We start from the raw sequence: 25,871 nt of genomic DNA, 5'->3' as shown, positions 1-25,871 counted from the left end.
CTGTGTTATTGGAATTGATCTGAACACTTCAGTTCCTGCACAGAAGGAGCCAAATACACCAATACCTCATATGCTCGATCAATACATATCAGCATTCTAACACTTGGATACATACAGCATGCAGACAGAGCACAAATCACTGTATAATATATACATGTCAAGTAGAGAGAAGTGCAGTTTAGCCGTCTCCACAAACACACACACACACATATGGCTGCTGTGTGTCAGGAAGATCTGTTTCATCTGCTGCAAGCCCAGATCCACAAACACTTTTCTCCGCTATGAGTGAAAAGAGCGTTTTCTGCTCTTTTTTTGGAGGTTTTAACCTTTAGTGACCTTTGCGTAAAACCAGCCCGGCTCTGCAGTGTTTGTTAACTGTAAAGCTGAAAGTGGAAGTGTGGGGAGGGTCAGAAATTTAGTGTTTTGCATTTTCTATGTTGTAGTAGTGGTGTAGTTTCTATATGTTCTGTTGTCTTTGTGTTTTGAGCATTTAATCCAGTCATTCTTGTTATTAAACCATGATATGTACACAATCCTCTAGTCACAGTCAAATCTCTTACTCTCCATACATATATAAGAGGTTAATATTCAGGGACACTGTGTATGTTCAGTTTTCTGCACTTGAAGCTCCAGACACAAAGCTGAATGTTCACTCCATGTGAAGAAACACATCCTTCTTCTTCTTTCAAATTTATTATCTTCTGAATAACAGAAGATGTGTTTAGGAGTATGTTATGAAATAATCAAAGAGATGCAGTACAATCCGCTTATGAATATAATGTTCTTTACCCTGAGCCAGTGCTGTAACCATAAGTGCAGTGCTGCCGGAGCGCACCAGAATGAGGCTCCGCCACTTTTTTTTTTGTCCAAATGATGAAATAAAATATCTGCAGTTCACATTATCTGGTTGTAGAGAGCTGATAAAAACAAATGAAATGGTCAAAGTTGTCATTGACATTTAAGGTGTATCGATTGATTTCCAAATGTCAATCATACATTGCACATAACACGCAAGAAAACATTCCACCTTAAAAGTAGCCGGTAGCTGCCGGTAGCCTCTGAGCTGCTCGGTGAATTAAAACATTCAGTAAAGATGAAAAGACAGAAAACATTCATCATTCATTCAAATGAAAGCTAGCTTAGATGGGTTTTCATAGCCTAGCTGTTAGCTTAGCTTGATCCCTGCCTGCAGCTTTTCCTCTGAATGGATGTTTCCAATGTGGCTTCATTTGCTCGACACAAAATCAGTGAATGAAACAATTAAAAATGCAAACTAGTCGTGTTCATTCACCTGCTGCAACCTGCTGTAACACTATGATCACATGATCACACATCATGTGATCATAGTTCACTGATGTATGTATACTTGTCACCATAGGAATATAGGAACAGTGGTTATATAACCTTTGAAATGAGCCACAGCTTAACCATGCAGGTGAATAGCACTACACCTCTGGCTGTAAAACAGTATATTCATGAATATTCTTGTAGCTTGAAGATGTATGTGCCATGAGCAGTAGTTTTATGAAGGCTCTGCTGGTTGCCTGGCAACCTCATGATGACTAAAAGACTTATTCGGAAAAGAAAGAGAATATGCACATTTTCTTTTTTTCCTTTCGTTTAACTAAACAAAAAGTTGTGTAAGTTTTTAATTACTTTCAGGGTTTGGTTAATATTATATTTTGATAATTACACATCTTCAACACAAAGTACACATAACAACACTCAATGAAACAGAGGGAAGAATGTATGATTTTGCTAAAGATGAGTCCTGATCAGGTTTTGGTTTGAAAAATATGACTTTAATTTCACTGGGCGACATCTTATAAATTTGGACATGGACTGTGACGACACTGGATCTAGAAGAGGAACCTTGTTGTGAACGAAATCCCTGAGTAGACAGACACATCTCCAGACAGAGATAAATGGTTCTGTGGGTTCTTGTGGTGTTCAGTGGCAGATCTGCGCTCTCCCACTGAGCCTCCCCGTCATAAAGCGAGCACACAGCAGGCTCAGGCACAGATGTTTTCTTGTTTGCTGCTTGTTTGCGGTGGTAAAGGGCCTGTGGTGAGAGCGCTCATCAATACGTCTGCTCCTCTTCAAACACGCCCCATTGTCTGAACCCCGGCTAATGCAAGAAAAGGAGTTGGTATTATCCCCTGCCGCCTCCTGCTGTGACATTTTTACAAGCATCCGTATACGAAGCCCCTGTGATTTTTTTTCATAGCTTCTGTCAGGCTAGCTGGCTAGCAGCTGGTTGCTGGACTGGGTCGGAATTCAAATGACTGATGTCCTGCCAAGGCCACACATCTCAAAATCAGCAAGATGTTGCATGCTCAGATGGATGCTAATGGAGGTGCTGCTCGCCGGGCAACACGGTCGGGACGTCTGGGTTCAATGTGAATGAGGGAAAAGCTGACATGTGTTTTAATGGGAAAGGTGTTTATGCGTGTGGTGTGCAGGGTGTCTGCTCTGAGACTCACAGATGGATGCATGTTCATCTTTTTTTGTTTGACTACTGGTCAGTCCCAAACTAGTTTCAGTGTTCTTCAGTGGCCTCCCCAGTCATCAGGGGCATCATTTATAAAACGTTCATGCGTAGGAGTTCAGACTAAAAGCAAATGTGTGCACAAAAGCTGAAATTCAAAATTATCAAAATGTTTCTGTGCATGGGTCATAGTTTGCGTACATGTGTGCATGTTCTCCCATCACATTTGTTTTTATCAAGCATCAACTTCCTAGGCTGAAACATGAAGCCAACACTGAAGAACCAAAACCTGCAGTTCTTCTAATGACCACTAGAGTCTGGCTCCAACAGTGAGTCAGTCTCCATAGACTCCCATGTTAAAATGTCCAACTTCACAGCAGAAATAAACATGTCTACAGCCTGGTACAAAAAAAAGTTTTGGTCTCTAGAGCTAATTTCCTCCTTCATGACACCTGTTTATATAACTCACCTGTTTACATTTTTATTAAGGACTAAAGTTATGGGAATTGAGGTGTGGCCGCTTTGATTAACAGGTGGATGAGTGTATGTTTGGCACAAACTGTCATGCGCTGAAGTCTCGGCTCACCACATGCCCCTCCTCTTTTCCCATTTATGGATTAGCTGGGAGTTAGGAGCGGAGTCAGGTACTGGCAAGGTGGCGACGGTGAAACAGCTCACTCTGAGCTTCAAACCTGCTCTTCAGAAACCTGTGGGTGACATCACAGAGGCTACGTCCATCTTTATTTATAGTCTATGGTTTTCATACATCATAGCTTTTGTGTGGGAAATGGCGGATGCCTCTTTCAGGCCCTGTTTTGTGCCTGAAACAGTTATAAATGAGGCCCCAGATCTGGATGCAGTACACCACCTTTGGGACATGGTAGAACAGGAAATTAGCAACTGACAAATCTGCAGAGATGATGTCGACATGGAGCAGAATGTCAAAGGAAAATTTCAAAGATCCTGTGGAGCAAATCAAGGCTCCACCCAGTATTCATATGGTGTTCCTAATAAAGTGCACACGTTTAAATGGAAGCTAAATCAAATGAAATAAGGGTATTGTTCTTGTCTTCTAGAGAGTCAGAGTGTAGAGGAGTGCGGGGAGAGGCTTAAGAGGATCCTGGAGTCTCCCAGCATCCCTCAGGCCAACTACCAGCTGCTGCTCCACCTCAGCAGACACCTGGCCCGGGTCAGCCAACACAACCAGACTGGCTCCAGGCTCCTGGGACAGGCCTTCGCCGAGGCCGTCTTCAAGCATTCCACTCTCAGGTACGGCTCATTTATTCATCTTAACTTTGGTTTGTTTACGATTGGCTGGCAGGTGTCCTCAACTGTTAGATGATTTCAGACATGGTGAAAGTCGGCTAACCGCGGCTCATACTGACAAAAACACTGTGAAACACTGAGGATGATGTAAACACAGCATGAGGCCATGATATAAGAGAGAGAATATATTTTCAGGTGTAAGGAAAACAGCTCGTGGCATTGTTTACCTCCACACCATGCATTATTTTCTTTGATCAGGACACCTTGTTGTGTCTCAGTGCATACTTAATGTCTCTCATTTTCGCTTCTTTATCTATTCAAATTCAAATGAGGTGCACATGTACGGTTGATTATCACAGAGTCCATCTCTGGGGGGACAGAAACAATGACACTTCCCTCAAGCAGGTAACAGGAAAAATGGAGCAAAACCTTGAGTCACAGAAGAGAGAACCCCCCCCCCCCCCCCCCCCCCTCTCAACCACCAGATCTGGAAGGAATTTCCCCGACTGTGAAATCCCAATTCAAATCAGAATGTTCTTTTCATTAATATCCCCAGTGTTACCTCAGCATAGAAACACAGGAGTCTCCTGGATGATAAAATCATAAATTCTGGCTGCCACGTTTGTATTATTTCAGCTTTGTTTCTGAGGAATCATGTTTCTGTTTAGTGGATGCTCTGAATACTATGATACTCATGACCTTAGCTGGCATTGCCATGGATAAGAAGCCAGTCAGAGGCATGAATCAGTTTGCAGCAAATTCAAAACACTCATTCAAATATGGAACAAAACACTGAACCATAAGTCGCCCAGAGCAGACCCGTACACCGAGATGGAACTGATTTAAAGTAGCTATCTCGAAGATTTTCATTAAAAAGCATGAGCCTATTACCCATTGATGAAATTATGTAGAAGTTCTTGCATTTTACAGTTTTATGAACTGGGTGTCTGGTGTGACTCACCCGCAAAATCACAAGCAACATGAGTCACAAGCTGCATCTCAGCTCAGGGGCGGCATCCTTCAGAGGCTGCGTTTGAAGACTGATTGCGTCAAAGTGGGACAACTATGGCTCTTTCATACGTGGCCGAGAATTGCGTTCTTCTTTTCCTTCCAGTGGGTGGATCCTTCGTTGCCCAAGTGTTGCTAAGCGATGGAAGCTGCAGTTTGTGATGCAACGGTAAGGGTGACGCAAAGTAGAAATCATTCGTAGGATGCGGCCCCTGAACTGGGACACAGTTAAAGTTAGTGACGAGTTCTGGCAGAAATCCTGCATGATGGTTCAACAACAAACCTGCAATTACCACTTATCACCACAGGTGTCGCCAAAGATAACAAAACAGAGATCTTCGAGATTGCTGAATGTCTTATCTAGTGTAATCCTTAGCATTAGCATGCCATTAGCAGATTACACATCCAAAATGTTCAGTGACTGGATGTTTTTTTCTGAAATGCACTATGGGAGTTGTAGTTTAACTTTTCTCCTACAGTTTTTATGTCCACAGGCTTGTACTTTTGACTTTTTCTCTCAAAGAACCAGATATTTTCTAACACAGTTGTTCATCTTTTGTGCAGTCAAATAAACATGATATATTTCTAAAACCCTGGACACTCAAAAAAAACCTCTCCCATATTGGTACTCTTTAGGTGGTGATGGGGAATTCAGACACGAGTGCTGTGTAGTATAACACAAGCATAGCACATAAAGGAAACTGTTTCTAATTATGAGATAGCACTTTTAAGAGGCAGAGCTAATTTAAAATCAAAAGTCTAATTGCCTGGGAAAATGTCATTTCTCACATTTTGTTCTGTACATGTTTCATGGCTTTTTATATAAAATCTGAATTCAAATCAAAACATGAAAGCCACAAATGATAAGGTACTTCCCACACAGCTGTGAAATGTCATTCACACTCTTTGGCATTTCAACCATTTCTTTATTCTTTCCATTTATTGCGTAAAACCATTGATTATTCCAGCCACAGCCACTACTCTTGCAAAAAGTCCCACAGCATCTGGGTGGGAAGGGTATTCCCGTTTCATTCAGCATTTGTGAGACAGCTAGCCAAAGAGCTGGAAAAACATCCTGGCTGGATGTTGTTTCACTTTTTGAACTTGTCTTGATCCAGAACAAAGACCAGTTATTTTTGTAGTGATCCCTGCCCTCACTAACAGGAGAACCTGTAAGCATGATAGTTGGCTCATGTTATAACATCAACATCCAGAAGTTTAAGAGCTAAGAGAATGGCATCAACGGGGCTGGATGGTACTTTTTTTGTTTCTCTGCACCCTGCACAACCTCGTCTGCGTCTGTTTTTCCAGAAATTACCAAGGAATTTCTCCCTGTGGCGGCGTGTGTGTGTGTTGTGGAGATGTAGTGAAATTGGGAAGGAAGTAAGTGAGTCAGAAGTGGTGATTGTTTGCGTAGCTGGGTCAACCAATTCACCTATGACGTACACAATGGGCGGGGAGAGAGTGGGGCGGTGTGTCATAGCATGCCATGCTATTTGAACGAGATCCCGTGTTAGAATATTTCATCTCTTTTTTTCATCTATGGAAATGTATTTGTATAGCACCTTTCATTCAAGAAATGTCGCACAAAGTACTTTATAACAAAGAAATGACGTGCACCAAGTGCGTCACATGAAAAGACATAACATGAACATAAAAACACATTAAAAGCATTGATCTAAAATGAGATAAAAATAATAAATAAGAAAAGAATTCATTAAATAAGAAGACATTTAAAACAAGTGCTGATCTGTACATGTGTATGTGAAATGGTATGGTATATGAAAAAGTTAATGTTTTCATTGGTCAGTGTTCATGCTGTGTTGTTGTTTTTGTCGACAGTGCGGACGTGAACCCGGAGCATCACATCAGGATCTTGGAGGCTCTGATTGCAACAGGAGGTCTCATGGAGATGCAGGCTGCACCAGGTAGGATAATAAACATGCACACACACTCATACACCACATGCATACACTCTTATTCTTTCTCTTAGCAACCATCATATTTGTTTGTAGATGTGTGAGTATGTTGTGGCAATGTGATTTCCCTTGGCTTGGATTTTTTGTTCCATATCTCAACACACACACACACACAGACACATGCAGTTGAAATGTTCTGCTCAGTGGCTGAAGTTTGTTCCTCAAGTGCAAGTTTCTCACACTGGAAACATGACATTCCCTCCCCCCTCCCCGCTGCACCGCAACTGCTGCCGAAAACACACGTTTGGTTTGTGAAATATGTGGAAAACACAAACTTTTCTTTCGCCTGAGTTGCTGTGGTAAATTGGGCATGAAGCGTGACATCAACAGCTTTAACTTTGTCCTCTGTTAGTTCAGTTTACAACCTCGATGTACGGAGAGACCAAACATGGTGGTTATTCCTCTTTTTCATTCCTGTTTTAACAGCAGAGGGCGAGGGGATGAATGTGAACGTGGCATATCTGGTTTTGTGCATATGGACTGTTTAATGTACACTTTAGAAAATCCTCAGACCTCAGCATCAGTTCTACTGAAGCTTAAAAAAAACAGCATCATTTCTTAGAACAGAGGGCTTTGAGCCAGAGAAGGAACATGTGATTTTAACTTTGAATAAAACCAAAAGTGGCCCACTGATATGAATTGTTTGTGTTCATCACAGTGACCTCACAGAGGAAAAATTTGACATTTTACTCCTTTCTAGTTGAGATTACTCACTTCCAAAGAAAAAGTAAAAGCTTTTGAAAGAGTAAAAATAATTTTGGTGTCAGACACCATAATGCCAAAATTGGATGTTAATTCTGTCATGATTCTTAAAAAGACATATAATTTTGGATGGAACATTTTTGATTGCACCTAAACTGTGACACTTGTTTGCACTATCTAATTAGTTACTGAAAATACAGAGTATATTTTTTGTAATGGAAAAAATCAAGATATATGTACAAACGTTCCTTGAGGCCTGTACATACAGTGCATCCGGAAAGTATTCACACCCCTTCACTTTCCCCACATTTTGTTATGTTACAGCCTTATTCCAAAATGGATTAAATTCCTTTTTTTTCTCATCAATCTACACACAATACTCCATAATGACAAAGCGAAAAATGTTTTTTAGAAATTTTTGCAAATTTATTAAAAATAAAAAAACTGAAATATCGCATGTACATAAGTATTCACATCCTTTACTCAGTACTTTGTTGAGGCACCTTTGGCAGCGATTACAGCCTCAAGTCTTCTTGGATATGAAGCTACAAGCTCGGCACACCTGTATCTGGGGTATTTCTCCCATTCTTCTCTGCAGATCCTCTCAAGCTCTGTCAGGTTAGATGGGGAGCGTCGCTGCACAGCTATTTTCAGGTCTTTCCAGAGATGTTCAATCAGGTTCAAGTCTGGGCTCTGGCCGGGCCACTCAAGGACATTCACAGACTTGTCCCGAAGCCACTCCTTCATTGTCTTGGCAGTGTGCTTAGGGTCGTTGTCCTGTTGGAAGGTAAACCTTCGCCCCAGTCTGAGGTCCTGAGCGCTCTGGAGCAGGTTTTCATCAAGGATCTCTCTGTACTTTGCTCCGTTCATCTTTCCCTTGATCCTGACTAGTCTCCCAGTTCCTGCCGCTGAAAAACATCCCCACAGCATGATGCTGCCACCACCATGCTTCACCGTAGAGATGGTATTAGCCAGGTGATGAGAGGTGCCTGGTTTCCTCCAGATGTGACGCTTGGCATTCAGGCCAAAGAGTTCAATCTTGGTTTCATCAGACCAGAGAATCTTGTTTCTCATGGTCCTTTAGGTGCCTTCTGGCAAACTCCAAGCAGGCTGTCATGTCCCTTTTACTGAGTAGAGGCTTCCGTCTGGCCACTCTACCATAAAGGCTTGATTGGTGGAGTGCTGCAGAGACGGTTGTCCTTCTGGAAGTTTCTCCCATCTCCTCAGAGGAACGCTGGAACTCTGTCAGAGTGACCATCGGGTTCTTGGTCACCTCCCTGACCAAGGCCCTTCTCCCCCGATTGCTCAGTTTGGCTGGGTGGCCAGCTCTAGGAAGAGTCCAGGTGGTTCCAAACTTCTTTCATTTACGAATGATGGAGACCACTGTGCTCTTCGGGACCTTCAATGCTGCAGAAATGTTTTTGTACCCTTCCCCAGATCTGTGCCTCGATACAATCCTGTCCCGGAGGTCTACAGACAATTCCTTTGACTTCATGGCTTGGTTTCTGCTCTGACATGCACTGTCTACAGTGGGACCTTATATAGACCTGTGTGTGCCTTTCCAAATCATGTCCAATCAATTGAATTTACTACAGGTAGACTCCAATCAAGTTGTAGAAACATCTCAAGGATGATCAGTGGAAACAGGATGCACCTAAGCTCACTTTTGAGTGTCATAGCAAAGGGTGTGAATACTTATGTACATGTGATATTTCAGTTTTTTATTCTTAATAAATTTAATAATAAAAGAATTTCTAAAAAACCTTTTTCGCTTTGTCATTATGGGGTATTGTGTGTAGATTGATGAGGAAAAAAAGGAATCAATCAATTTTGGAATAAGGCTGTAACATAACAAAATGTGGGGAAAGTGAAGGGGTGTGAATACTTTCCGGATGCACTGTATGTCCACTTGTACAACAGATGAGTCTGATGCTGAGGTCTAAGAAATGCCCTAATCAATGAGGCTGTATGAGGACGAGGGAAAGGTCAGACAGCAGGTGTGTGGCTGATTGCAAGGGCCAAGCCAGTCTGCTGAGGTCACTGTCTGAGGGTCAGTGCATGTTTGTGTGTGTAAATGTCAGTAGGTCAGTGTGTGTTTGTGTGTGTGTGTGTGTACGATGTTGTACTGGTCTGTTGAGGGCCACGGTGTTCGGGCTGGGGTTGAAACATCGGTCGTAGCAGTGATTATAGCGGTGGCTCAGGGGTTATGTGTCCTTTATATGGAGCGGTGGTGTTCACTCGGAGATGACATTGGAAAAGGTCGCTGGACTAGTGAACAGATGAAAGTGAGATTTATGGTTGAAACACGACCGGACAAGGACAAAATCAGCTTCATCCAACACTGAAGGGATAAGCAGGCTGGATCTCACCTATGACTTTTCTTTGACCTCATTTTGTTTGACCTTTGACAGAGTAAATCACGACCCAGTGAATAAACAGCTTCATTATGTGATTATTATTAATCTAACAGCCCTGAAGTTGTTCATTTTTAATCTTAGAGTCAGAGCCTATTTAGTTAAATTGCTTAATTTTTCAAATGCCTTAGCTAGTATCTGCTGTGGTGTCCCACAGGGAACCATTGCAGGTCCTGTGCTTATTGTTCCAGTAATACATCAGATGATTGGTTAAAATTAAAAGGAATGTTTGGAGTTTTGCTGATGATACTCTGTTTACTATTACTACTATACTATGTCACTTCATGGACTTTCTCCAAATATTCAGTGTGATCTGTCATTCTAAAAATCTGTAATTGGACATTAACTTTTGACATCATAGTTCCATTTTCTTTCGGAAATGGTGAAATGATTTGCAGCCACCCTGATTACACCTAATTAATTTGGTGTGGTTATCCTCAAGGTTTTTGGTGTTGTGAATGGTTTATGATTTGTCAATGCTGTATCTGTAATTAGCTTATATCCTTCAGGCTACAGCCACATTACTACATTTTCATTTTAAAACATCTCTTTTGCTATGTTTTAATGCTACAGCTGTATTTCCTGTACCTTGTTTGTAGTATTTTTTGCAACTAACCAACTGCAGAGTAGACAATCTGCCTCCTGTTTTCACCGGCTCGCACATGCTCAATGTACGTGATTGCTCGTCTGGACTCGTCTGTTTTAAAATGAAAAGAGTAGTGTGGATATAGCCCCAGGATGCAGAGTGTGTTCTGTAGCCTGCAGTTCTGTATTAGCCTTTACCTATTAGCTTGATGCACCATGGTACATATCTGTGGTACAGATTCGTACACTGCCGTCTGGATTTGAATTGTTTGCCCTGAAACATTTCAGCACCTTGCAGTGCAGGTCTCCAAAAACATTGAGATGTTCAGCTACTTAATGGGTCAAGGTGTGTGTGTTCAGCTCAGGTTGCTGTTTCAGTGGCTGTATGTGTGACTGAGCTTCTCTATGTTTGATGAATGCAGAGAGAGAGAGAGAGAGAGTGAGAGAGGCTAAAACAGAGAGGTCAGGTTCATGTGTGAGCATTTTTCTCACCCATTACCTCCCCTGCCACCCCTCCAGACAGCATTAGTGGAGGTCAGGGGTCACCACAGTGCCTGTTGGCGGTATGTTAACCCCTTAACAAAGGTTTGCGAGTGTGTGTGTGTCTATGTTCATGCTTGTTGACCTCTCAGGAGAGCTCCTCTCCCAACCTGCTCTCCAAATGGAGTCTGAATATACGACCAGTCCTACTCCACCTGAGTGCTCCAGCTCAGCGTCTGTGTGTGTGTGTATGTGTGTGTGTGTGTGTGTGTGTGTGTGTGTGTGTGTGTGTGTATGTGTTTGCGTGTGTGTGCACATCACTTGCCTGTGAAGCTTTGGCCTCGTGCAGCCGCTCTGTGAGCTTGCACGCCAAAATCAGAAGGAAAAAAAGGGAGGATTGTAAACTCCCAAACACACCCATTCACATTCTGGCCCTCTCTCTCTCTCTGCTTTTGTTATGAGCTGTTTTCCTTCCCTGGCACGCAAATCGTGCCCGCAGCTTGGCAAGAATATGACATACACTCACACACTTACACACACTGTCATTTTCTCCACACGCTGCTTCTCTCTCTCAGACCGTTTGTTTGGCTGCTGATGGAGCCGAGGAGGGTACGGTGGTAAACTCTGCTCACATCATCACAGCCCTCATCATGTTCATCCTTGTTCTTTCCATGGAGAGCATTGCTTTATTACTAGCTAGGTTTCAGATGACATTTGTGTATCTTGTTTGTGGTTAGCTTAGTTTAGCATAAACAGGAGCGATTCCAGAGTCCGGTCTGGCCCTAGGCAAAAAATTGCCAGGGGGCCCCTCCAATCAGCATTCCTCACAATTATATAATAAATAATCTGACACCAACGAAAAATGTATGAAATCTAAAAAATTTTTTTATTCTAAATGTTCACATTAGTAGAAAGTAGAAAATATAAATGTTAAGAACAATAAAAACCTAGATGAATAAATAAATAACTTCAACGTTGTCACATTATAAATATCCCAAATTATAAGGCCAGTGCTCATCAACACATGAAGCCCCTTTAAGGACGTTTCCTCCAGAGTGGCGTTGGTAATTTAGTAATTTTCTCACTAGATTTGGCAACTTTTAAAAACCTTTAGGTACTTTTTTCTTCATGAAAGAAGTTAGCTACATATTTAGAGACTTTCTGGACACACCTTATCTCCACTGGACTGACAGTGTTCAGTGGACGGGGCAGAGCAACAGCACCTTTGGCCGACCAATCACCAGCCAGACAGAGACGTGAATGTGCTCTGAAAGGGTGTACCTAGTAACCAATCACAGAACCCCATTCTTTTTATTCTAATAAATGGGTAAATGGGGCCCCTTTAGGGAGGTTTCCTACTGAGATGTCATTGCAAATCATCCATTAGTTGTTTAAGTTGGAGGGAGTAGGGTTGCTACCTGGCTGCCACCTGTTCTGGTTTTCTCAGGCTTATTTGATTTTCTGGGTGACTGTCCTGGAAAATTAATATTTTTTTTCTAGGACACGAATTGTGCCAGTTTTTGTGAAAATGCACTTCTATATTTTATATTTTGTCCAATCCTTTGCCTGTAAATGCATGAAAATGTGTAAAAACTTTACTTTACTTTTTGTTACAATTTATTTGGTCGGTGTGATGAAATGGGGGGAGAGATGGATGAGGATGAGCTCACATTAAAAATTGTTTTAATCTTATAAACTTTTAATCATTTATATGCAAATTGCTACAAAATGACAACACACATCAAAATTAGCGCGTTACACCATCTAGCATTCTCAAGTGACTTCATCAATCACAAATAGTTGGCAGCGTTGGTTGCCAGTAGCCAGGTTTAAGTTTTGTTCATTGTACTGACACAATGGTATCCAACCTGGCGACCTCACTGTGTATTTACTCAAGAGACAATGTGTAAGTATGCCAGCTCTGTCCTTCACAATACAGACTTTAGATTAATATTCACTTTTTTACCATTTCAAATTAGCTAATTTTTCAAAATGCAGCAGTAAAAGAGCAAATAAAGAAAATAAAAACATTTTACATGTTTGGTTTTGTTTCTACGTAAAAGCATTTTGATTTTTAAACTAATAAAGGGGGAAATCAGAAGTCTGGAGCCTCTCCGCTTCTAATGTGTGAATGACCTCGATCTTATTCTAAACTAATAACACACACACACACTTATAATGTGCCATGGTCAGAGCTGAGAGTGCCCAGGAGTGTGTGAGGGCGTGTTCTATGTGTGAGGTTGGATGACAATGTGTATGCATGTAAGTACATAAATATTACATATGTGTATGGGTATACATACAGTATATGTGTGTGTGTGTGTGTGTGTGTGTGAGTGTGTGCGTGTGTGTGTGTGTGTGTGTGTGGGTGTGTGTGTGTGCCCTGCTGCTGACCCTGTACAGCAGGATTACGCTGGATGTTAAGCTGGCACTTTCCTCCCAATGGAGTAGAGTCAGGACATGACTTAACTGTGAACCCTTCACACACGCACTGACACACACACACACACACACACACACATAGACAGACATGCTCGAGCATGTGTAAATTTGTGCGGGGCATCATGGTTGTATAACATGGTTAAGGTCAAGCCAGTTTTCAGCTTTTAGCGAGTGTATTTATTAGTATTTGGTAGGTTTGAGTCTCTGTTCAGTCTGTGCTCCCTCAGCTGCACAGTGACATGGCTTACTGTACCAGCTAATCACACACACACTAACACACACACACACACACACACACACACACACACACACACACCCTTTTCTTTACGTCCTTTGCATGAATGAATAATGATGTTTCTGATATCACACAGTGCGTCATACCTTTTGGTCATTATCACAAAAAGGCCTCTCCTACCTCCTCTGAAGGTGTGATGGTAGCAGCTTGATAGCGTCCTGATGACTTGCTTCAGTGTAAAATCAGTATCTCATTGTGGGCGTGAAAGGGAGTAATAAGGGGCGACACAGCATTGACTGACAGAGCCATGTTCAAGGTCATTAACTATCCTGTAATGTTACAGTATATACTTATCATTCATCTTATTTTGCAGACTCATGTCTCTACAGCAGGGCTACAGACTTTCTCTGAACCAGTACCACTGTTTGGAAACTGCCACTTTATAATAATTTTTTTTTTTTTAATTCTTATGACCAGTCTCAATTGAAATCAGCCTCTTTAGTTAAATTGCTTAATTCCTCGTCTGTCTTGGCTACCATCTCCTGTGGCGTCCCACAGGGTGCCATCCTAGGTCCTCTTTTTGTTGTCCCATTCATGCAACAGAGGAGTGGTTAAAATTAAAACTAATATTTCATGTTTTGCTGATGATACACAGGTTAACCTCGCTCCATCATAATTCTGTGCCAAACGCTGCTAATGTTAACTGTACTGACATAAATTGAAATCAAAACAATTTTTCACCAATTTGCAAAAAAAATCCACTTAGGAGTTCAGATCTCCAAGTAGACCCACCCCCCTCTCTCTTGCCCACCATATCATGAGGTCAGGGGTCAGTACAGCGAGAGATGAAGGTAATGGCCTTTGAAATGGCTTTGTTAGCTGGATACAGGGAGACATGTGGCCTGGTCAGTCCCAACAAGAGGTCAGGAGGTGAGGGTTACAGCACACACACACACACACACACACACACACACACACACACACACACACACACACAGAGTCAAAGCCACTGTTGTCAATCTCAGAGGATCGTGGAATCGTGGAAGCTCAGACATGAAACAGCTCATTGAAAATCCAAATCCAACACTGAGTACTACTAAGACGAACCCTCCATGGTGAACTCTTCGTTCTTAGTTTTGCTATCTGCAGATAGCGAAGACATATCTCCATAACTACATGACTGATTGCCATGAAATTTGATACATACATTTATGGTCCCCAGAGGATGAACTGGAAAAATCCTCTGCTGATTCATTTTAACTTTCATCAAGCTCTCACATAAATTTACCATTATCAGTCTTGCGTTAAATTTCCCCAAAAGTATTAGTCATAAAATTTAGTGCAGATATTCACACTCCCCTGAAGGAGAATTGTTATAACTTTGGCGATCTCTTGACATATTATCTTTTGCTGTCATCAAGTTAACTAAGACCAAAGACCTGGAAAACAAAACCTATCAGCCTCAGCTTAGTAGTAAATGTTAGCATGATAGCGTGTCAAGCTAACATGATAAACATTATACCTGCTAACCTGCTGTTAGCATGCTGATGTTTAGGGCTGAGAAGTTTATCAAAAAAGTATCAAAACTGACATTTGGAACCTTTCACCAACTTCTTCTTGCTCTTGTCAGTTAATCAAACTGTTCCCGGAGCTACGTTTATAACCTGCCCCCTTAAAAAAGTACTGCCTCTTCTTCAGCCACATGACTCGGCCCCATCCAACTAACATTAGTCCACATTCACTCAAAGCGAAGCTGGTGATATGAATCACATGAGCACACTATGTCCAGACTGATACGTTTTACTTTTAAAACAAACCACTTTTGCTACATTTACCACACTAATTTTCCAGCCCCTAAAAGAAGACTTTGGTAAACAGGGTTGGGTTTCAGTCTGGACGGGCAGAAATATTTGCATTTGTATACACAAATCACAAATATGAAGAGTGGATGGCTCAGCAAAAGAGAGAGATCAATAATCACCAAAGTAATCGTTCATTGATCGTAATTGAGGTAAAAGTTTGAAATAATCATGAGGTTGATCTGAAGTCATATCCCCTGGCTCTGACAGTTTTTAAACACTCACCACACTCTTGCTTCAGCACCTTTCACAAAGAGCTTCAGAGACTACAGCTCAGAGTTTTTGGCAGCTGAATTTTTAGTACCATAACAGAGAACCAAGATGATGCTGAGAATCATAAGTTTTCTTCAGTCCAGAACATATGAGTTGTGTTTAATATGTCATTCTCTCCTTTAAACCTTTGAGTCCATCATTTGATTCAGGCCGGGATGTTTAAGACCCTCCTCAGGGAACAGAAGTGCTATTTAAAAGGTTAAAATCTTCAGCGGTGTAGTAGTCCCCCCACCCCCACCCTCCGACACAGCCCCATCCCTCAGCCCTACACAGCCTTATCCCTCAGCTCAGTCTCTATTAGAGGATTATCTTATAATACTCATCATCCAGCACACTGCTCTCTGGTTGAGTTGTTTTATGATGCATTCTGGGAAGAAGCTCTCCCCTGGTTAATGTCCAAATTCTGCTGTAATGTGCTCATGTAAAGCTTGAATTAACATCAAACAGCCCCTGGCTCCCATGTTTATCCCCTCATATGTAATTTTAAGGCTCATAAGGGACAGAGGCTGCACTTCCTGCCACATACTGCCCCTCTCTCCCTCTGTCCTTTCCTCCCTCCATCTCTTTTGTTCTGCTTTCTCTTTACCACATCTCAAAATCATGTTTCTATTAACAATTTAGCTCTCACCCTCATGGAGACACCTTGTTTTAAAGTTTGAAGTTTTCCACTGTGAAATAATTGAACTTTCTGTCCTAAAATCTGGAAATAACTTTGCATTTTAGCACTTGCTGTTCCCTCATCCTGAAGTCTCTGTGTTTTTTGTTAGATGACTGCAATAAGGTCTGTGGTTAAAACACAAGCTTAGGACATTTTCAGGTTTTATTCTATGACACAAAATACATCAGTAAATACCCCAGTCCTGATTTCTTTAAGCTTTTACGTCAGTTAAAAAAGGCCGGTTGCTAACAAGTGTCTACATGAGACTACAGAGGTTGTCGTGGACGTTAAATGTCATCACGTTGAACATGAAAACTGATCTACTCACCAGTCCACCTTTACAGCCTTGTTGTGTTTATACAAACTGTTACTAACTTTGTAAGAGGAGAGGCTTTTGTAGAAAAGGTCAGAGCTGAATCAAACTAAAAGTTGAAGTTTAGTGGTGTTGACGTCGAAGTCATGTGACCGTGATGTAGTTGGTTTATAGGCTAACATTAGCTTTTTACTTCTGCTGATTGTATTTAGGCTCCAAACATCATAAAGTGGTGTTCATTAGTGAAGATTGTCCTGCTGAACAAAACCTGTCAGGATCATAAACTGTTGTTTAGTTTCTGTAATAATCCAAAACACAATGTAAAAATCCCATTGTCTGTTTGTGGAGGGAACCAGGGTGATGCTACCGTCAGGGCTGGACTACAAAAATACATTACCCCTGCAGAACTCTATTCAATATCATCATCTACAGGCTTTCGTGGTATTGTCGAAATATGCTCATATTTTGTTATCATCTTACAAAAGTAATTTGTCAATAAACATTTCAGTTTCAATGTGGTCCTCACACCCTTTGGTGCTCAGGCCCTAATTAATATTTTAGAGCTTTAAACAAGCCTCCAGGACTTCTGTAACTTTGTGATGTCACAACAAAGCAGTCGCCATGCCCCAAGCCCCTACCTGGATCCACCATCCAAACCTTGCAGGATTTACCGTGTTTACCTGGCATCTGCTATATTTTTATTGGATCACTCAGAAAACAGTCAGCCAATCAGAAGAGAGGCTCAGAGCCTCCTCTCTTCTGATTGGCTCACCAACCTGTCATTACTAGAGCTCCAGAGAGAAGCCCAAGAGAGTATATGTAAAATTACATTGAGATGGTTTTTGGTTCTTGAAACCACAAATATATCTTCTTATTTATCAACACCTCAAATAAAACACAGGAGAGAATGAAAATATGGAGCTTTAAGTTGGAGGACTTGTTGCTCATGGAGTCTACATACATTTATTTATGGCTGGATCCATGTGATACTTTACTACATTTAAATTTTTTGTCATTCTTAACATCATTTTATCTAACAGCCCTGCTCTTCACTCCTGTGTTAAATAAAGTGGAATCACAGTTCACATCCATTTTTTCTGTTTAATACCATAATTTCAGAAGTTGTCTCAGGATGCAGGTTCATTGAAACAGACTGCTGCTCACATTGCATCAGTTCCCACCAGTAAGAAGCCCACAGACTTCTCAGTAACTGGTTGCTCAGTTAATGGAGCTCAGAAGTTGAGGCACTCTACTACTGAGAGGAGAATCTGTTACAGTCCGAGAATAATAATAATATGGTAATGCTACTAAAGCTATAACACAAGCCACCAATAATGCATTGAACTTATGACCCAAAGTTATAATGATGCACATAAAGTGAAAATGAAACATCTGATTCTCCCATGTAGCAATTAAAAAAGCTTGTTTTTGCTGAGGCTCAGCAGCACAGTGTGTGAGCACACACACACACACACACACACACACACACACACACACACACACACAAGCACACACACACAAGTGTGCCTTCATAGGCACGTGTGTGTGATCGACTGTCCAGCTCCCCTGCGAGCAGATGTGTAGTTTCCACCAGCTGTGTGTGAGACATTTTGCTGCGCTGAAGGGCAAATGTGATGTAAAGACTATGAGGCGGGGATGGATGGATGAGCTGAAACCAGCCATGAATACCAATGTGCTGCCTCCTGTCTACATCTCTGTCTGCCACCACCACCTCTCACTCTCTCTACAGTATCTCTCAACCTCCACCTCTTTGTTCAGCCCCTTCTCTTTCTCTGACATGACCTGATGCAGGCCGAGGCATCAGAGCAGCAGTCCTCTCCAACATGTGTGAGCTATCACTCAAACACTGACAGAACACTGCTTGACCAAGTTAACCGAAAACCATGGATTTTATGTTATGTACATGGTAGGACAGTTGACACAACTTTATCCTAACCTCTTAGCAGCACATTTAATCCCCTAAAAAGGCTGTCATTCACACCTGTCCCCCCTGCAAACAATGGCACGTGGGAACCAAAAGTGCTCCACTTTAAAGGGGGTTGTAAACAACCTCTGAATTCTAAATTATATGTATAATAATTAAGTGCTACAGTGATAATGAAATTATATAATAGACTAAATGAAGTAGTATTAATTAATTATATTATAAACTAAATAATAAATGAATATTGCACTACTTAATAAACGACACAAATTGATATGGTAAACTTCTGAGGTTACACTTACAATAAATGAGGACTCCAGACCTAAAGCCACTCAACGAACCTTAGAAAAAAAGGTAAAACAACCTGTGTGTGTGTTCCTGACAAGTTCCCTCTTGTGGTTTTATAAAAAAAACAACCCTTTTTGTCTTTTTTATTTTTTGCAGAAAAGTAACGTGGACTTGTTAGCGCTGGTAAAGAGATCAGGATGGATGGTTGGTCAAGCAAAGCACTGACTCCACCCCTAACGCCCCCCCAACTAATCCAAAAATGGGCAAAGACGAGGGGCATGTGTGGAGCTGAGACTTTGAGGATAAGGATTCGTGAGTTAATAAAAAGTCACCCCCCATACAGTTGTTATGAAGGAGCTAATTAGCTATAGAGGCCAAAACTGTTTTTGTACCAGGCTGTAAACATGTAACATGGGAGTCTATAGGGATTGACTCACTGTTGGAGACAGACTCTAGTGCTGCACATTGGAGCATTTTGTTAGCATTTACTTCCTGATAAGAAATCAATGCACATGAAGTCGAAGGTAAAAACACATGAATTGTAAAAAAAAAAAATGCTTTGGGCTCCAGCTAGTATAGACATCTGTATTGATTAAAATTCTAAAGGAGCTGAAATGCATCCTGTGTAGACAGGATGTTAGCCAATGGGGCATTCCTGTTTGCGTTCCTTTTCCTACCAACTGTTAATGACTGACCACAATTTCTCTTTTTAGTCACCACCAATAGTCACATGAATTGTTTTGTGACCTTTTTTTTGATGCATTTGAAAATGTTTAATGGCCAATAGATCAGAAATCATCCTTACTGATCAGGGATCAGATGAATATGGATAGAACAGGGGTCATGACGCAAGCAGATTCAGAAATTACCTAATTATTTTACTCTAACATACACAAACAGACAGATGCATACTCATGACACATAGTAGATTGGAGGATATCTGTGAATATCAGGTGTGGTGTCCCATGTTGAGATGTTTTTGGAAACATAATGAATTTTGAACATGGGGTCACGGTATCAGTTTGTATCTGTTTCTCTCTCCACGTCTGCTGTGTGTTTTTGCCTCTTGACAACTTCTCTCCCTCCACCTTCCACTGGGGAGATGTTGTTTTTCAGCAGTAATAATTCTGTTTTTAAATCAGACCTACTGTTTTCTCCTCCTGACTCAGCCCGATGTGAATTACTAATGAGTTGGTTTTCTTTACCTCTGGGCAGCTCTGGGAACAGCTGGCCACAGAGTGGGCTGATCAGTATGCATGAAGCACTTCGTCCTGCCTTGTGTTTTGTCGAATTTTACTCCTAAATTGGTCGGTTTGGAGCAGCTTTTGGCCTTGGAAGGCTTTATAAATTCAGCCTCCAGAGTTTCATGACTTCATATGACGTGAATTAGGCCTCTGTTAGCCGAGCTACTGTAGGTGACGAATTGTTTATGCCAAGTTTAGGAATAAACTGATGGAGGAGCATCTAGGGATAAGTAGGTGTTTGTAGCCCTTTTTTGTATTGTCTTTGTTTTTATCTCCCTCACAGCCTCTGTGGTCAGCTACACTGCAAAAAGTCCACCCATGATAAAATAAATATGTTAACATCATCTGTTTTTTTTTAGATTATTTTAAAGCTGCATTTGTTTTTTGGCCATTGTGGAAAAGAAGAACATGCTAACCCACTTGCCTGACATATCATTATGGCCTGTATAAAGGTGGTATAGCTAACGCGTTAGCCATCAGTGCCCTACTCTTACATCCAGCCAACACAGATCAACAAGATCATCCCACTAGTGGGATGACTTCAGGTGGTCTGTGTCCAACTGAAGTTTTGAAACTCCCTCTCTTTTTAGGTCTCCACCAACTCCGGAGACAAATATCTAACTGTTTAGTTGCTAAATTTTCCACTTTCTTCACCAGCTGGTCTCTGACTTTGTCTGTGTTGTGTTAGGTGCTGGGCAGGTAGTGGACAGTGGGTTTATCAGAGCTTATTTGATTAAAAACAGATGCCTGCTGCTGCTACTGGAAGCACTGAGTCTAAACCGGACAGGAAATGTGCTGCAAAACCAAAACAGTTAGCTAAAAGCAACTAAATCTTTGCAGCTGCTAAATCTTGCTGGACCTTTAAACAGGAACTATTAAATCCTCCTATCCACTCTACCCGGACTGGGCACCCACTGAAGTACACTGTTGCTCATGAAGTTGGAATAAAATATTTTTTTCCTTTTTCCATGAAATGATTGTGACAATCTGATTTATTTCATTTCACCTGGGTAATTGGGACACATAATGTAATCATTGCACCTGGTCAAAAGTGATTACTGATGCATTTAAATATGAATAAACTGAGGATTGTATCTGAAAACAAAATTATTCCAACTTTATGGGCGACAGTATATTAGGCAACCTCACAGTGTCTCAAGTGTCTCATCATTTCCACAGGTGTACCCCAATGATCTGTTCTTGATCCCCTTCTCTTTTCAATGTACACCAGCTCCCTGTGTTTGATGATCCACTCACATGGTTTCTCTCATCACTTCAATACAGGTGATACCCAGGTATATCTATATGCATTGCAGATTGGTTTGGCTGTGTATCCAAAACCCAATATACAGTATCTTACCTTATCTCTCTACCTGCCAGCCCCTACACATTTTGCGTAGCAGGTACACATTTTAGCCTGTCGAAAAGGAAAAAAAAGAGTTTGACCAATCATAACACTAGATGTATTTCCCTTTCCTGCACTTACCTATGAAAAAAATATTTGCAAGTGGGGGTGATTGACAAACGTTTTAATGTCATTTAAAGAGACAGCAGCGCTTTTGACCTTGGTTTTGAATGTGCATTTTCAGATAAGTGTTTATGTACTGGCAAGACTGAGAATTAAAAGGGATAAAATTACAACACAAATGCAAATACTAGCTATGTGTAAGTATATCCCCAGAATAAAAATAACAAGGTGCTCATGTTGAGTTGTCAAGTCAATTTATAATTTTTGACGATAGGAATATGACAGTAAAAGATAAAACAGTCAAACAAAGATACAGCTCTACAGTTTTTTTTGCTGAAAATAGAAAAATGTAGATTAATGCCACCTTTATCCTTTAATATTAGATTTTTTTTACATTGTTGGATTCAACAGTAGACTAAATGACTTGGATTCTTTTCTTTCTTCTAGCATCCTGACTTTGTACCTGACCCGCTGTGTTTTATGTGTTTTACGGGCTCAACGAGTTATGGCAACACACTTTAACAGCTAATCTGTAGCAAGCTGCCCCTCTAGCCTGCAGTGCTCTGCTTGCTCAACCACACGGAAAGTTATAGAGCCCCATTATGATGCTCTATCAAGCCCCTCGTATTGCTTGAAGGTCAAGGGCACTATATATGAAAGATGTGAAATCTGCCTGATATTATAAGGACTGAGATGGATAAAAGAGGGAGAGGGGGAGAAAGAGAGAGAGACATTTTCCTCCTCAGGTTCCTATAAAGAGACGATCTCACCTTTCCTTTCACGCTGGGAGGTTTATGGGTGGCTGGGGAGCTGTAATTGGTGGCTGACAGGCCGAGCTTTGAGGCAGCAGAACCACAGGTGACGGTAATCTGCTGGATCTCATGGCACACATACATCTGGCCGGATACATGCTGCAGCTACGCACACACACACACACAAAACCAAGCTGCATGCTCTGATGTGTTTGTGGTGCCTTTGAGGGATCAAGAGTAATGAGTTTTGTATTCTCAAAAGAATAATAAAAATCTCTCTCCTTCTTTTTGTCTCTGTTTCACACAAAGAGAAATATTTATTATATTTTTAGGCTGTGGAGAGTTTTATATGCTCATGCAGACAATGGTTTCTCAGTGGTGAGAAATATTCACTGCACCATAAGGTCTCACACATTTTATTAAATATTATATATATATATATATATGTGTGTGTGTGTGTGTGTGTGTGTGTGTATGCAAGTATTGAGCATGAGGCATGGTTAGATCACATTGATCATCATCCGCCTTGTTATATAAGTGACCTTGGAAAGGTGCAGTGTGTTGGCACACATTCTTCCCTCACATAGGTGATGTAATCCAGGTTGTCTGAAGGACGGATCGAACAGACAACAATGTGAATCTATTTGTGACCAAGTTAAAGAAGTCTGGGTTTGATGTATTATCAATTACATGTTATATGACAAGTTACAAGTCATATTGTCGTAGTTTTGTGTAGCATTTCTTTGAGTTATGATGATATTGTACTCATGTTACTGTCTAAGATTTGAAAACATGGTGACATAACTAAAAAGAGGTCAGATGATAAACGAACAAGGCAGTGCCCTGTTAGACTGTGTTAATCAGCCTGTAACCACAGCTGTTTTTAAATGTCCCATTTTTTGAAGCTTTGTGTCTGGCTTCACTAGTCCTGACCAGGTCACTTAAAGGTCCTTTATAGTCTAAAGTAGCACGTCCATCACAATTGCTCCAGACCTTGATAAGTTTTTTCGGTGTACAATAGGGGCATCAAATCCACTTAAAGGTCCCATATAGTATGCAGGTAGATTTCCATGTGTTGTTTGATTATAAAGCAGGTCTAGGTTCTATATTAATACTGTGAAAGTATCAAAGCCTCAGTCCACAGAGAAATGCAACACAGCCTGTATTCAGAAACTGGGCATTAAAACCAGGCATCATAACTTCTGTAACTTTGTGATGTCACAACAAAGCAGTCTCCGCCCTCAGCCATATTTTACACTTTCCCTGTGTTCCTGGAGTATGAGTGTTGATCCATAAGAGGATATACTTGTGGTTTTTAAGAACCAAAAGCCATCTCAATGTAGTTTTACATCTCTTCTCTCGGGCTTCTCTGTGGAGCTCTGTGAGATCAGAAGAGAGGAAGCTCTAATGTTCGCTGAAATGTGATGAGATGCGGATATGTATAATGCATCAGTTAACACAAGTCATAATGCCAGTACGATAAAGAGACACTGTGTGTGACGCAGTGTTATTTTCTGATACTGGTGTGAAATGATGCAACCATGTTTTTAAAATAGAGCCTAAACTTTCTGTTCATTCACTATTTATGCTGTTTTCTAACTCTACGTCGAGTCCCTGATCTACAGCCTGATTTTTTTTTCTTCCTTATAGCAACTGATGTGAAACGTCTCTTTCTGTTTCAAAAATGTGATGATTTGTCAGTGTGAATGTTTGATTGCAGTGAAATCAGGAGCTTTCACCTATGTGTCCCAGCCTGGTGGTCAGCGTTTGTGTCCGGCAGGCTGCTCTGACCTCATCTCTGGCATTCACTCAAACCCTGCAGCTAACAGCAGATGTCCTCTCCTTCTCCTCTTTCTCCATCTCTCTCTATATCTTCTCCTCTTCTCTTCTTTCTCCATCCATCCATCCATTCATCCATCTCTGCTTTTACAGCCATTTTTCTCCTCCCCCTCTTCCCTCTTCATCTTTCTGCCTGATTCCTCTACATCCAACTCAACTCTCTCCATCCTTCCCTCTTCCCTCTATAGCCTTTTTTTCCTTTATCACTGTCAAGAATCACTGCTAATGACTGCAACTGCGACTAATACTACAAATTCAGGAACAATGGATTATGGGATTTTTTGATGCTGTTTCATGAATGAAAAGAGTTAGGTCTACACTGGACAAATCTGTACTTCATGATATACTCTGTCCGAATGCGGATGTTCAGAGCCAGTGCAGCAAGTAATGTGGCCTTTATCTAGCCAGGCAGAAGGTAAGGGGTTCGGATATCTGAGTGGTGGATGAACATGAAAATCTAACTTTTAAAACGCATCTTTTGCTATGTTTATGCCTGGCGTCCACATGACTCCAGAGTTTTCGAGCCCCTAAAACCGAGACTTTTGGATCTGTTGGATCAGTGGTGGAAGCAGCATGGATAATGAATTACAAGCGTTACTGACCTTGTTGTCTTTGCTAGCGGCTGTTGTTCAGTTCAATTTTTAACGCAACAACCGTCTTTGCTTTTCCTTGTTCTTAGTATTCTGTGCGACTAATCAGCAGCACAGTGGACAGTCTGCTTCCTGTTTACACCGGCTCGCACATGCTCAGTGTGCGTGAATGGTCATGTATGTGTGTGTGTTTCTTCGTTTTTGATATGGATCTAAAATGGTCGTCTGGACGGAGTAGTAGTGTGGACGTAGCCTCAGACTCAGACTCAGTGTTTGCTTTGTTCTTGGGGTTTGTTTTCTGTGGTTGGTTTAAGAGAGAGAGAGACGTCAACTTTGACGTTATTGCCTCTGAAGGGAAATATGTTTTGCAGCCAGGTAAAAAATAACATTCTTGTATATTAGTTTCATCAAACATAAAAACAAACATAAAATGCTAAAGCTCATATAGAAAAAAATCTATATAAAGTGACAGCAGCCATCAGTTTCAGTAAAGTTTGCCACATGTTAGTGTCATATAATCACCATCGTATAGGCAATCCTTTGATCCAAACCTGCCGCCTGCAGTTAGACGCGCTCCGAATTGTCGTACAATGACTGTTATTTATTTTGAAAACAAAATCTGTTGGACTGGAGAAACTGACAAAAGGTGCGGTCAAAAAACTCGCAGCACAGACACACTCTGCCCATGATCTTTTGCTTGTACCCATAACTAACATCTGCACAGTTGCTACATTGGCTGTTTGTGGTGAATAAACCACATGAACCAAAAGCTGTTTATTCTGGTAGTGACCATTAAAGTATATATACCCTCCTCAGGCCTGTGCTGCATTCAGGTGCTGCAGTCCACATGTGTGTTTCTCCTTCAACACTTCTCTGACACGTGATCGCAGCGCGTCCTCACTTGGCCCTCAGTCAACGACCTCATTGTACTGTGACTTCTTATCAGGGCGGCTGAGAGCGGCTGATCTGTCCCGAGCGCAGCGCCGCCTTCAAGGACCTCTGATTAAATTAGCTTCCCATCGAGCTCAGTGCACACTTTAATT

General features: G+C 41.3%; 1 protein-coding gene across 2 annotated transcripts in view; it reads left to right on the top strand.

Moving 5' to 3' along the window:
* pik3r3 (phosphoinositide-3-kinase regulatory subunit 3) overlaps positions 1 to 25,871 on the top strand; it is a 220,279-nt gene that overhangs the window by 115,387 nt on the left and 79,021 nt on the right. For both annotated transcript variants that reach the window (XM_022753002.1, XM_022753003.1), the window contains 2 exons: positions 3,565 to 3,757; positions 6,605 to 6,690. In XM_022753002.1, the coding sequence (XP_022608723.1) occupies positions 3,565 to 3,757; positions 6,605 to 6,690 (279 nt within the window). The remainder of the gene's footprint in view (positions 1 to 3,564; positions 3,758 to 6,604; positions 6,691 to 25,871) is intronic.

This window comes from Seriola dumerili, unplaced genomic scaffold (genome assembly GCF_002260705.1).
Source record: "Seriola dumerili isolate Sdu_G_001 unplaced genomic scaffold, Sdu_1.0 BDQW01000189.1, whole genome shotgun sequence".
Classification (NCBI taxonomy): Eukaryota; Metazoa; Chordata; class Actinopteri; order Carangiformes; family Carangidae; genus Seriola; species Seriola dumerili.
This window is presented reverse-complemented; position numbering and strand designations above follow the sequence as displayed.